This window comes from Patagioenas fasciata, chromosome 18, assembly GCF_037038585.1.
Source record: "Patagioenas fasciata isolate bPatFas1 chromosome 18, bPatFas1.hap1, whole genome shotgun sequence".
NCBI lineage: Eukaryota > Metazoa > Chordata > Aves > Columbiformes > Columbidae > Patagioenas > Patagioenas fasciata.
The window spans coordinates 11,765,365-11,777,391 of NC_092537.1; the positions used below are offsets into that span (position 1 = coordinate 11,765,365).

The 12,027-nt window shown below is 49.1% G+C and overlaps 1 protein-coding gene across 1 annotated transcript in view; it reads right to left on the reverse strand.

Annotated features, from left to right (window-relative positions):
* Positions 1 to 12,027, reverse strand: part of LOC136109609 (dynein axonemal heavy chain 9-like) — a 181,334-nt gene that overhangs the window by 152,392 nt on the left and 16,915 nt on the right. Inside the window, exons 11-16 of the mRNA XM_065852415.2 lie at positions 11,111 to 11,981; positions 7,951 to 8,081; positions 6,716 to 6,842; positions 3,156 to 3,308; positions 1,819 to 1,944; positions 949 to 1,188 (exon numbers count right to left, since the gene is read on the reverse strand). Coding sequence (XP_065708487.2) covers positions 949 to 1,188; positions 1,819 to 1,944; positions 3,156 to 3,308; positions 6,716 to 6,842; positions 7,951 to 8,081; positions 11,111 to 11,981 — 1,648 coding nt within the window. The remainder of the gene's footprint in view (positions 1 to 948; positions 1,189 to 1,818; positions 1,945 to 3,155; positions 3,309 to 6,715; positions 6,843 to 7,950; positions 8,082 to 11,110; positions 11,982 to 12,027) is intronic.

Genomic DNA, 12,027 nt, shown 5'->3' on the forward strand with positions numbered 1-12,027 from the left:
GCCTCCTTGCAATGTGGTGAGAAATGTCACCTCCCCATCTCCCATCAGTAAAGGGGAGGAACCAAATTAGTGACCACATTGGTGGGAGAGGAAAAAATTAATGGCCATGAGAAAGAGCCTTACAAAAAGACTCCTGAATAGATTTAAGAAGCAGCAAGTCATGAAGAAGGTCTTATAATGCAACCAGAGTGAGAGAAGAAGTAGAGGCCATCTAGACAAGGAAGAGGCTGCAGACAGCACCAAGGAAACAGGTTGGGGACAGGTGGACAAAGACAGTCATGCCCAGCGCTCTCTGCACAACCAGCAGGCAGGTCCAGATGCATCACTTCACCCCAGGCTGGACCGAGGCACCACTGAGCCCAGCTGAGCCTTGAAGACAGAAACCCTGTGAGCAGCCTGGCTGCCTCTGAGATGACACAGATGAGGGAAGAGCCACAACCCAATACATTCAGGGCATCTTCCCACCCACCTGCAAGGCTAAACACTTGGCATGGTGTCAGGGACAGGGGAGTAGTGTGGGAGAGGTGTTGCAGGAGAAGGGAGTCCCACATAAGTCCCTGCGGCCCCACACCAGACCAAGGAGGCTACAAAGAACAAAGCTTGAATGCTTTTTCTTACTTTCTAAAGTCAAAACTGAGACTGAGTCCAGCAGCCTCCCAACACACCACCATCATCCACCAGCACATGTCTTGGCACCAGGATGCAGTGCCACGCTCTCACTCCTGGTGTGAATCTGCAGCAACTACAAGTTGGTGTTGTATGGCCATGACACAGCACAGCTCTGCAGGCTTACAGGGGCTTTCTGCACACTTACTACAAACATTGTAGAAATAAATTTAGTCATACGTCTCCCACTGAGACCGGCAGTGATCTGAATGGCCAGTGGTTGGGCCCCCTGAAGCCCCCCCTCCAGCACCCACAGAACTGTGCTGAACTGCCAACACCAACCTTCTGTGCTATCATCTTTGCCACCACATCCCGAGCATGCACGTCGATGGTGCAAATGGTCATGATTTTCTGTCTGTCGCCCTTGGAGAGCTGCCCGATCAGCATGGTAACGAGGGTGTTCAGCTGGGTCACTTGCTTCTTGTGATATTCCTTCATCGCATTCTCGTAGCCTTCCTCCACCCTGGCAAAGGCAATCCCAACCTCGGTTGTCCACCAGATCTGGGTGCAGCAAAGCGCGACCTAGGGAAATAGGCTGGTTCAGTATCAGGGAAAATACCAAAGCTTCCTTATGTTCAAGAGTGTCGGATCCACAGGGAGATCAAGGATGAAACATCCGTGACGTGAAATTAAGTATTTTTCATACAGTAGTCACAGCAGACAGTACAACAAGGATCTGCTCCATGACATTCATTTAAAACACCATATCAGTGATAGACACATTTAGCAGCTACTTATAAGTAAATCAGCACCTTTCACATGCCTGACACAGCAGAGGAGGAAGAGTTGGAGACCACGAGGTTGTCAGAGGTGCATCTGAGGGGCTCTTCACTCTTATCAGGCCTCACCACTTTGCCTTCCTGCTGCACCTCTCACTGCTCTGGCTGTACAGACTGCACTGCCCAAGCCCCTGGGCTCTGTCACCCAACCAAGAGCCCCAACCAGAGCACGGAGCTCAGCCTGGAAACTCCATCAGGAGACCGCCAGGATAAAGGACAACTCATCCTCCCTCTCTCCTGGATAGCAAGGTGGAGGCCAGAAACATGCCTGTCCACAGCTGCTGAAAGAAGGGAAGGGCAGGACTGATGGGGAACCCAAGAGCTACCTTTCCACGAGCCAGCCTGAGTGGTGATAAGAAGCAGTGGCAGATACCTGGGCAGGATAGTCAAAGAGCCATTGTTCCCTTGGTTTTTCCTCATAAGCCATGACGGCTTCTGTCATCTCATCTCTCACAGTAGCCCTCATGCTGTCTAGTACATGACTGAGCCAGACTTCAACCTGGAAAAGAGATTAAATCCCAGTAACACATTTGCTCTTCTTAAGTGCCTTTGGTAATTAGTGAAGATAGGAAATGAGGCAAGCATCTCAGTTCTCTTTAGACTGGACATGAGGGAAAGGTTCTTCACCCAGAGGTGCTGGACACTGAACAGGCTCCCAGGGAGGTGTCACAGCCCCAACCTGACAGTGTTCAAGGAGAGACTGGACAACATCCTCAGACACATGGTGTGACGTGCAGGGTTGTCACTACAGGGACAGGACTTGGACTGCATGATCCTGGTGGGTCCCTTCCAGCTCAGGACATTCTATGAGTTAACCAAACCTCACAGCCTCCTTCAGACTGGGTAGATTTGGCTAATTCTGGTACTGTAGGATTAGCATCTACTTCCAGACACCAAGAACAGAAGACAGATTTTTTTCTTGAACTCTAGCTACAGGAGGAACCAAAATGAACTCCGTCAATGAATAATTTGGTCAGGTGTGTTCCACCTCCAGGCCATGACAGAATCCCTGGTGGGATGTGGGCAGTCTGCCAGCAGCAGGAGAAAGATGCTGCCAAACTTGGGAACACAATTCCTGCTGAATTTCATATTTCACAGGCAAAGCCCTCAACAAGAAGACAGACTGAACGCAGCAAGCTCCATTGCTGGGGAGCTCAGTAGCCGGTATTACGTACTTTAGCTTCCTGTAATAGACCATGCAGAAAGGTGAAACTACCAGGATAGATAAGCTGAGCAGTAGCTTGATTCTTACATTTCATACTTTGACTCGTGGTATGAAATAATGAAGACTTGAGAAACAGGTAAAAGGCCTTCTCCTGCCAAACACACCCGTGCAGAGGTACTATGGAATAGCTTAGTCTCTTTTCAGTCTGCATCCCCTCCCTCACCGAGGATATTTGTAGCAAGCTTTAAGACTAACCTTCAAAAGGTCTTAGAAAAAGTCAAATTAAAAACCTAGTCAGAAAAATGGCACAGCTCTTTCTCTCACAGTGGACTGTGACATCCACGTCCCCCCTTAGTGAGGACCTATCCAGAGTGACACGAAAGGTTATGGTGTAAGGAGGTACTAAATCACCACCTCTTCCAGCTTTTCTCATGCACCAAGGGAGAGCAGTGAAGCTCTATGACGTCTTGGCAAGGGATCTCACACGAGGGGCAGGGGAGCAGACTCCACCGGACAGTTTTGATAGACAAGGACTTCCCTCTCACCTGCCCACTGCAGTCACAGGGCTCGCTGAAGCTGACGTACTCCTCCTCTCTACTGTACATTCCCAGGCCAACCTTGGTTGGCTTTTGCTCAGAGTCCAGCTGGAATTTCATCCTGGCCAAGCTGTCAAAGAGTTTGGAAAGATGACGTTGCACCTGCAAAACGGGTTGTATAAATAAAGCAACCGAGATAGGACGAGCGGAATGAAGATCACTATACATGTCACAAGCAAAATCATGTTAACAAAATATCTTGGATATTTAGGTAGCACCACATCTTCTCAAATGTGGCCAACATACTGCCAACAAAAGCCTCTTGCTGTCTCTTGTAATACTTCCACCTATTTCTACGTAATTTAGAAAACAGACATGCCTTAATAAATCATGTTTCTCCATTGGGAAATCTTCCATACAGAGCAAAAGCATAGAAAACATTGAAACACCTCATGACTCCTACCCCAAATTTCCCTACATGTAGTGATGAGAAGTCTGTAGCCATTTCTCCACCTCATCCTATTCTCAGCACAACGTGGAGTTTTCTTCACTATGAACTTCCCTGTTTTTCCACTACTAGAAACTGATTTTGTGCTAGTGAAATATCCTAAATTCTCTTTCATGGAGAAGAAAGATCTTTATTTCTGCCTAAGACCTATGATAAACAGCCCAGACCTCCTATAGAACAACCATGTTCACCAAAAGCACTCTTCCAGAAGGAAAAGAATAATTCAGTTCTTTCCTGTTCACCTCCATCCTGAGTCTGCAAAGCCAACAGGGAGATGCTGTGGGCTCTCAACATCAGCATCTGCCTGCTGGGAGCTGAGCAGGTCACCAGCACTTCTTCCAGACCACTGCGTAACACACAACTGCATCACTGTGCACCCCACGCCAATGAAGGTGAGATTCTCCTAGGATTGACGTCCCCACAGAAAGGGGCAGCTCCCAAAGCAGTCCCAGACAGGAGCTGCCTCTCTCAATTACAGCAGAGAGGTAGAAAAACTCCCATAGGGGAGATGAGAAATGAGGGAAAGGGACCTGGGGCTCCTGGGGACAGTAGGGTGACCATGAGCCAGCACTGGGCCCTTGTGGCCAGGAAGGCCAATGGTACCTGGGGTGTATTAGAAGGGGGGTGGTCAGTAGGTCAGAGAGGTTCTCCTGCCCCTCTGCTCTGCCCTGGGGAGACCACACCTGGAATATTGTGTCCAGTTGTGGCCCCTCAGCTCCAGAAGGACAGGGAACTGCTGGAGAGAGTCCAGCGCAGCCACCAAGATGCTGAAGGGAGTGGAGCATCTCCCGTGTGAGGAAAGGCTGAGGGAGCTGGGGCTCTGGAGCTGGAGGAGAGGAGACTGAGGGGTGACCTCATTCATCTTTACAGATATCTAAAGGGTGAGTGTCAGGAGGATGGAGCCAGGCTCTCCTCGGTGACAACCAGTGATAGGACAAGGAGGAATGGGTTCAAACTGGAACACAAGAGGTTCCACTTAAATTTGAGAAGAAACTTCTTGTCAGCAAGGGTGGCAGAGCCTGGCCCAGGCTGCCCAGGGAGGTTGTGGAGTCTCCTTCTCTGCAGCCATTCAAACCCGCCTGGACACCTTCCTGTGGAACCTCAGCTGGGTGTTCCTGCTCCATGGGGGGATTGCACTGGATGAGCTTTCCAGGTCCCTTCCAACCCCTGACATTCTGGGATTCTGCGTGAGATGCCCAATGCTCTGATGCTTTCAGAGAAGGAAGGGTGGAGGTGGATTTGTCCATCTAATTCTGACTCACTGACTCACAAAGAACTACAACCCTCCCTCTCTCGAGCTGTGTTGCAAGTGGACGCAGCTTGGTAGTCTTCTCACACACATACAAGCAGGGCCAAACCCTGGGAGGTGCTAAGTACCTCCGAGAAGCAAAGGGCACTCAGCATCCCCCCAGATCACAGAATCATTTTGGTTGGAAGAAACCCTCAGGATCAAGTCCAGCCATACCCTAGCTCTGGCACTAATCCATGTCCCTAAGAACCTCGTCTAAATGTCTTTTAAACCCCTCCAGGGACGGTGACTCCAGCACTGCCCTGGGCAGCCTGTTCCCATGCCCCACAGCCCTTTCTGGGAAGAATTTTTTTATAATATCCAATCTGAACCTCCCCTGGCACAACTTGAGGCCATTAAGCGTATCTTGAGGCCATAAGCTTATCTCTTTTCAAACCATAAGTAAACCGTAGAAACTTTTTCTTACATGTAGAAGCTTCTGGTCACAAATCCCCAGCTGCCCCTTCCCAGACCCTGTCCAGTCTGGAGGGTTCGGACACAACCCCAGCACTTGTTGCGATCCTGCTGCCAGAGCCCGAACGCACCTGAATCTGCACGAGTTCAGCACCCAGTTCACGAGGATAATGTCATTGTGTATTTAATCCTCCTTTAGGAATCATCAGACTTCGAAACTACAGTGGGAAGGCTGAGAGTGTATCTATGTATGATCCTGCTTGACATTTACTTTGATTTTACTGCAAATACTTTTGAATAACAGAAAACACCAGGAATTTCTTCTTACTCAATAGAGCATTTCAACACAGTATCTTTGCTTCCTGTGTTTTTTTTTTCCTCTTCATTTTAAATATCAATCAACTATGTATTTATGATACTCTGTGGGCTGAAATCACCCAGCAGCAGACACAGATAGAAGCAGCGTTAAAGGTTAGAGGTAAACAACAGCATTTCCAAATACACATGCAAACCTGCTCCATTCCTGTGCTCACATCAATACTGAAAATGGTGGAAAGCCTGAAGAAAGTGAAAATACTCGCTACCAAAAGACAGAATTAGGACTTCATTCATCATCCAACACTCGCCTTTTGCTGTGAACGTTTTGACTGGCTTTATGCATCAACCTCTGAATAAAAGATGCGTCCCAAACAAGGCCAAGCAGAGCTGTGCAGGGGTGGGTGGCAACCCAAGGAAGTCCTGCCTTGGCCACAGCCACTGTCTGACCACCAGCTGTCTTACCTCTTCCAGGCTGTGTTCTGCTCTTCCCCTGTAAACAGGCCATCCCAAAGACCTTTGCATGGGGGAAGGAAGAAGTGGCTGACTAGCAGATGTCTCCTCTGCCTAAAAACAGAGACGTCTCCAAGCCCTCGGTTGTCAACACTGTCACATTTGAATGATCGGTCTGTGGCTCTTTCAACAACAGATGCTGTTTGCTGGCATCCCAGCTTGGGGAACCAAGCTCAGCAACAAGTTTTGGCTGAGATCCTCAAGAAATGGTTTCCCCCAACCTCACTGTATCCCAGCAGAAACAAACCCACTGTTTTTATGGTATCAAGAACATAGCTCTGCTCTGTGCAGTGCTTTCAGAACCATCTGCAAGCATCACCAGGGACAGATGGGACAACATACAGTGTGCGCATTGCCTTTCAGAGATGACAGATGAAGGCCAGCAGTGAAAGAGTTATTGTTAATCCAAGTGAGGGTGGGAGAAAAGGCACTCAAGAAAGGATAAGCTACAGCTGAGTCCCTAGACAGCATCTTCCACCCTGACATTACTGACAGCTGGAAAATGTGAAGGTGACATAGTGCAAGGCTTACCAGCTGTGGGTTGGTGCCATTGGAAAGAATATCCAATAAATCTGCTGAAGAAACAAAGTAAAATCTGGGAAAGGCCAATCTTTTCATGTCCAAATATTCAGCCAAAGCCTTCTCACACAGGGACAACCTGGGGAGAAGAGCAGAAAAATAGAGCCCAGGACAGGCGGGTGAATATCCTTTAATGTGTCGTGCTACAGTTTGGGTTATCGAGCAGATTCTCCCCTCCCATGGGGAAATGCCAGACATGAGCTGAGCCTGCAGGCTGGTCCTTTACAGCATTCTCCAAATAGATAACAAAGCACATAGTAACTCATAGATCTCTCTCCACTCCCAAGGGTCAAACAGACAAAGAGTCAGAGAATCCTCACCAAAAAGCAGAAACACAGGTGGAAGAAGAGGCTAGAAAGGCTTTGCAGTCTGACTTACTGTTTTAGACAAGCTCTCAACTGCCACAGGTGATTTCACACTAGGATGAAAGTTTCCAAAACTGCTTTTATTCTAATGAGCACATTTTAAAGTCTGATTCAAACCTACTCAGCTTTTTGTGCTTGTGAAGCCTGAAAAGAAACTTGTTTGCTCCGTTCTAAAACGAATCTCTCAGTGTTTACATGTTAAACTGCTGCTGAGCTTTCAAAGTTCATAAATAACATGCAGTTAGTCCTCTGTGGGGAACATGGGCCTTATCTGTTTAGGAAGTAAAATTAGATCTCTATTTTAAATGGATAGTTATTACTGACACAACAGCTATCACATTAACTTGTTAGGTGTGTTCCAGGTAGAGTAGCTCATATGTTAGGTGAGAACTGTATCCATCTCTGGACATTAAGGTCTTTCTCAGGGAGTTTAGTTATACCATCTGTGAAGGGTACACACACAAAGATAATTTTGTTAATTAAAGCACATGGGCTCAGCTCTGCTGCAGCTATCCCTGCTTGGACTGCTAAATAGATATTTAAGACACCAAATTTGGGGTGGCAGTGAGGCCACATGTTATTAAAACCAACTGAGTGCCTAGCTTTGTATGTGTGCAAATCAATATTCAGGATAAGAGTTTGCACATACGCAAAGCCAGAATCCACCTTGGGGGCTTCAGGGTGATGGATCATGAATAAAAAGACTCAATGTGTGAATGCAAAGAACGCACAGTCCAGAAGGAAAGCCTTGGAGCACAGGTTAAACCAACTTATTAGAGCTGATCCCAGTCTCTGACAAAATCCTGGGTAGGTTGTACCTACCTACTCTGAATGTCCTCCAGTTGTTGGGACAGACCTGGTTTATTGGTGGCCTCAACCACATTTGGGGTTTTCTGAGTTTCATAGGCCAGTTCTTTAAAGTCCACATCAATCCCTTCAAAGCGTTTGGAGTCCTAAAAAGCAACACAAACATGTTCATGGTAAAAACATGGATTTTGTGCTAAAGGTCTCCATCCTCTGGGTGCTGTCTTTGGGTTGAGGGGAAAACCTTCTGTCCAGTGCAGACAGGGACCCCTCCACCATTCCAGAATGGCTCTTCCACTGACTTGCCTGAAACTAGTCTTCAAACAGGCACTTGCCTTCTTGTCACTGTATCCCAAAGGGGTTGTGGATAAAGTGCTCCATGCAGGAGGCAATGTCTAGGACCAACCATTTTCATGGGATTGAATTCCCCTTGGAAAACCTCATAAATCTCTCTCTCCCATGTCCAGTTGAAATACCAAGTTTCCCTGGCTGCAGCAGCAGGAGATGCTCCCACACCGTGGAAAGGCTACCAGCCTCATGTGAGTGCACTCCTCCCCTCCTGCTACAGCACAGGAATCCCAACACCCATCCACAAAATGGGTATGATGACTCTTGCAGAGGAGAGCCCTTCCTTGCCTTCAATGAGGGTATGGAAACCCCATGTCAGCACCGGAGGCCCACATCAACAATTATGCTCCATATCTAACAGGGACTCTGAATTTCTGGAGCTAAACACTGAAGAATAAAGCAAGCTATGTTCAAAACATCTCTGCTCCTCCCTTCTTCCCAGGTCAGGCCTCCTGCGTGAGGGGGGACACTGAACAAGTGTTCCAAGCAGTCCAGGTAACACTTCCACGCTACCCTGTGTTCAGCCCCAGGAGCAAGGCTCCATCTGGAAGACTGAGCCCTCCCTACACTCACGCCACAGATCCAGCTCCAGGTGAGCATCCCACAGCCTGCCAGCACATCCCCCCAGCCCTGGATGCATCCTGAGGGTGCTCAGCTACAGAGACTTTGAGTTTCAGTCTTTCTTTTAGGGAAGAGAAGCTGCTGACTGAGCCAACAGTGTCCCTGGAGCCAAGAGGGTCCCGTGTCCTGGTGCATCCAGCACAGCACGGCCAGCCGGGCAGGGAGGGGATTGTCCTGCTCTGCCCTGTGCTGGGGCGGCCTCACCTGGAGCATTCACTGTGTGCAGGGCTGGGGACACAGGAGAAAAGGAGATAAAGCTACTGGAGAGTGTCCAGAGGAGGGACATGAACTTGGTGAAGGGTTCGGAGGGGAAACCGTGTGAGGAGCGGCTGAAGTCCCTGGGTTTGTTGAGCTGGAGCAGAGGAGACTGAGGGCAGAGCTCATGGGCTGCAGGTTCCTCAACAGGAGCAGGAGGGGCAGGGCTGAGCTCTTCTCTGTGACAGTGACAGAACCCAGGGAATGGCAGAAGATGTGCCAGGGAGGGTCAGTGGGACATGAGGAAAAGGTTCTTCACCCAGAGGTGCTGGACACTGAACAGGCTCCCAGGGAGGTGTCACAGCCCAACCTGACAGTGTTCAAGGAGAGACTGGACAACGTCCTCAGACACACGGGGTGACCTGTGGGGTGTCCTGTGCAGGGACAGAAGTTGGACTCGACAATCCTGGTGGGTCCTTCCAAGTCAGGACATCCTATGGTTCTATGGTTCATACCACTGCCAGACAGCTACTGAGATGCAGACAGTTGCCCAGCAGGATGCAAATGTAAATCATGATGCAATTTCATACATGACATTAGATAGCTCCTGGATATTAAGAGCTTGCTGGCACATGGTACAGCCTCAGGGCACTGGTTATCAGCACCTGTATATATTGCCCAGTGAGCGAGGTGTGCCCAGAATCATAGAATCATTTAGCTGGAAGAGACCATTGCAATCATTGAGTCCAACCATAACCTAAATCTAGTACTAAACCATGTTCCTCATCTATACATCTTCCAGGGATGGTGACTCCAGCACTGCCCTGGGCAGCCTGTTCCAATGCCCCACAGCCCTTTGGGGAAGAAACTGTTCCCAAGATCCAATCTCAGCCTCCCCTGGCGCAACTTGAGACCGTTTCCTCTGGTCCTGGCGCTTGTTCTTGGGGAGCAGAGCCCGACCCCCCTGGCTCCAAGCTCCTTTCAGGCAGCTCAGAGATCAGAAGGTCTCCCCTCAGCTCCTGTTCTCCAGCTGAACCCCCCAGGTCCCTCAGCCGCTCCCATCACACTTGTGCTCCAGCCCCTCACCAGCTCCGTTCCCTTCTCTCAACTTGCTCCAGCACCACAAGGGCTTTCTTGGTGTGAGGGGCCAAAAACTGCCCCCAGGACACTCAGCACAGCGTGCTCTCTGAAGCAGATGGAGGAACAGTCCAAGCAGAGCAGAGTGCAGGGTTGGAGACAGAACAGTGTGTTGTCCAGGGGTCAATGGGCTGCGCACATCCCCTCGTGGGTGTTCGTCCCACAGTGGTGCTGTCAGCGATGCTGCTCGTGAACAGGGACGGGAGTCACACAGCCAACTGTGGGTCACTCGTGAGTGAAAGGCAGGTTCCTCCACAGGGCTGCGAGTGGTCCGGTGGGGCCAGGAACAAGTTTGGAAGATTTTCTAAATAATCAAGAGAATAGGGAATAAGACTGGAAGCTGGACTCAAAGACAGCCCTGAGGAGGTCACAACCCTGAGGAGGGCATCAATGACAACTCTGCTCAATTTTCTGAAGCTGAAGTGGGAGAAGAGCTGCTCTCCTGCTGCACCAGCACTGGAGGCAGGGAAGCGGATGCTGCAAAGCTGCCTGGTCCAGCTCTGATTTGACAATTTGCACCATCTGAGTAATTATCCCCGTCTTCTCCCCTCCAAGCAAAGAGGGAACATGCCTGCATCACTGAAGGAAGCCAGCAGCCTCCTGCTCAGCCTCCAGGAACTCTGCATCTGCTGTGCAGTGGTGGAGGGGAGGAAAAACAGTTTCTCAGCAGGGTTCAGGCACAACCAACAGTACAAAAACATCCTGGGGCAACACTGGGGAAACTGCTGTAGCATTAAGGGAGCCTCCAAGAAAGCAATGCAGCAAGAGAACAGTTCTGCATGGGGGAACCCGGCAATATAGACAACCTTCTTCTGTGTAATGGAGGCTCTTCTTCAACGCTTTCCACACAGGAAAAATAGGATTTGGGATTTCCTACCTTAGGAAGCTGTGCCCGTATATCTTCTGAGCCTATGAATATGCTCTCCAAGTGAGACCACGTACGCTGCACTTCAAACCAGAGAGAAATGACGGAATCTGTTGTGGACAGCTTCCTCTGCCATATGGACACTTCCTCCAAGAAGAAAGCAATATATTTGGATGTCATTAAATTCTGCAGCTGCACCTGGTTGTCTTCTAAAGTTTCTATGAGTTCCTCGTCTGACTTCAGCAACGGGATGTTTGTCCGGGGGTGAGGCTCATACTGAAACTCCATGGTGCTCCAAGTCATTTTTAGCTCCTTCAGGACTTTCTCCATACTCATTTCTCGTACCGCTTTGTCCACAATGCCACGAACCTCATCCTCAAAGTTATGGAGGTTGAGCTTCAGGAGGTCAGCCAGCGTGGTGTCCGAGTCCATCACAAACCTCACACCCGTCACCTGCATCAGCTGATTCCAGTGCCTTTCCCTAATGGCGGGATTTTGAAGTTCTGCCACAGCTTTCAGGGCCGTCAGCATGTTCTTCACCTTGCTGTCCAGCCCAGTGAAAGCATCCCACGCCCTCACCTCCTTATCCAAATTCCGAATCTCTCTTGCAAACTTTTTACACTCCAGATCCATGTTTTCCACGTTAATATCCGCCCATTTGGTGGTCTGCCAGTCATCAAGGCAAGTGCCCACAAGGGAGATCATATCCCAGAGCTCTTTGAGAAGACACAGCTCCTTTCGGCACTGCTTCAGTTGTTTATAATCTGGCACTATGACTTCAAACAGACCAGCTGATTCATAAATCGAGGTCATGGCTGACTCCATTTGTTTAATCTCAATGTGCTTTGTATCCAGCAGTTGATAAGGCTTTTTGGTGTCAAACCTAGAAAGAAATGTTTATTCTTCATAAGTGATATTGTAACAACTTC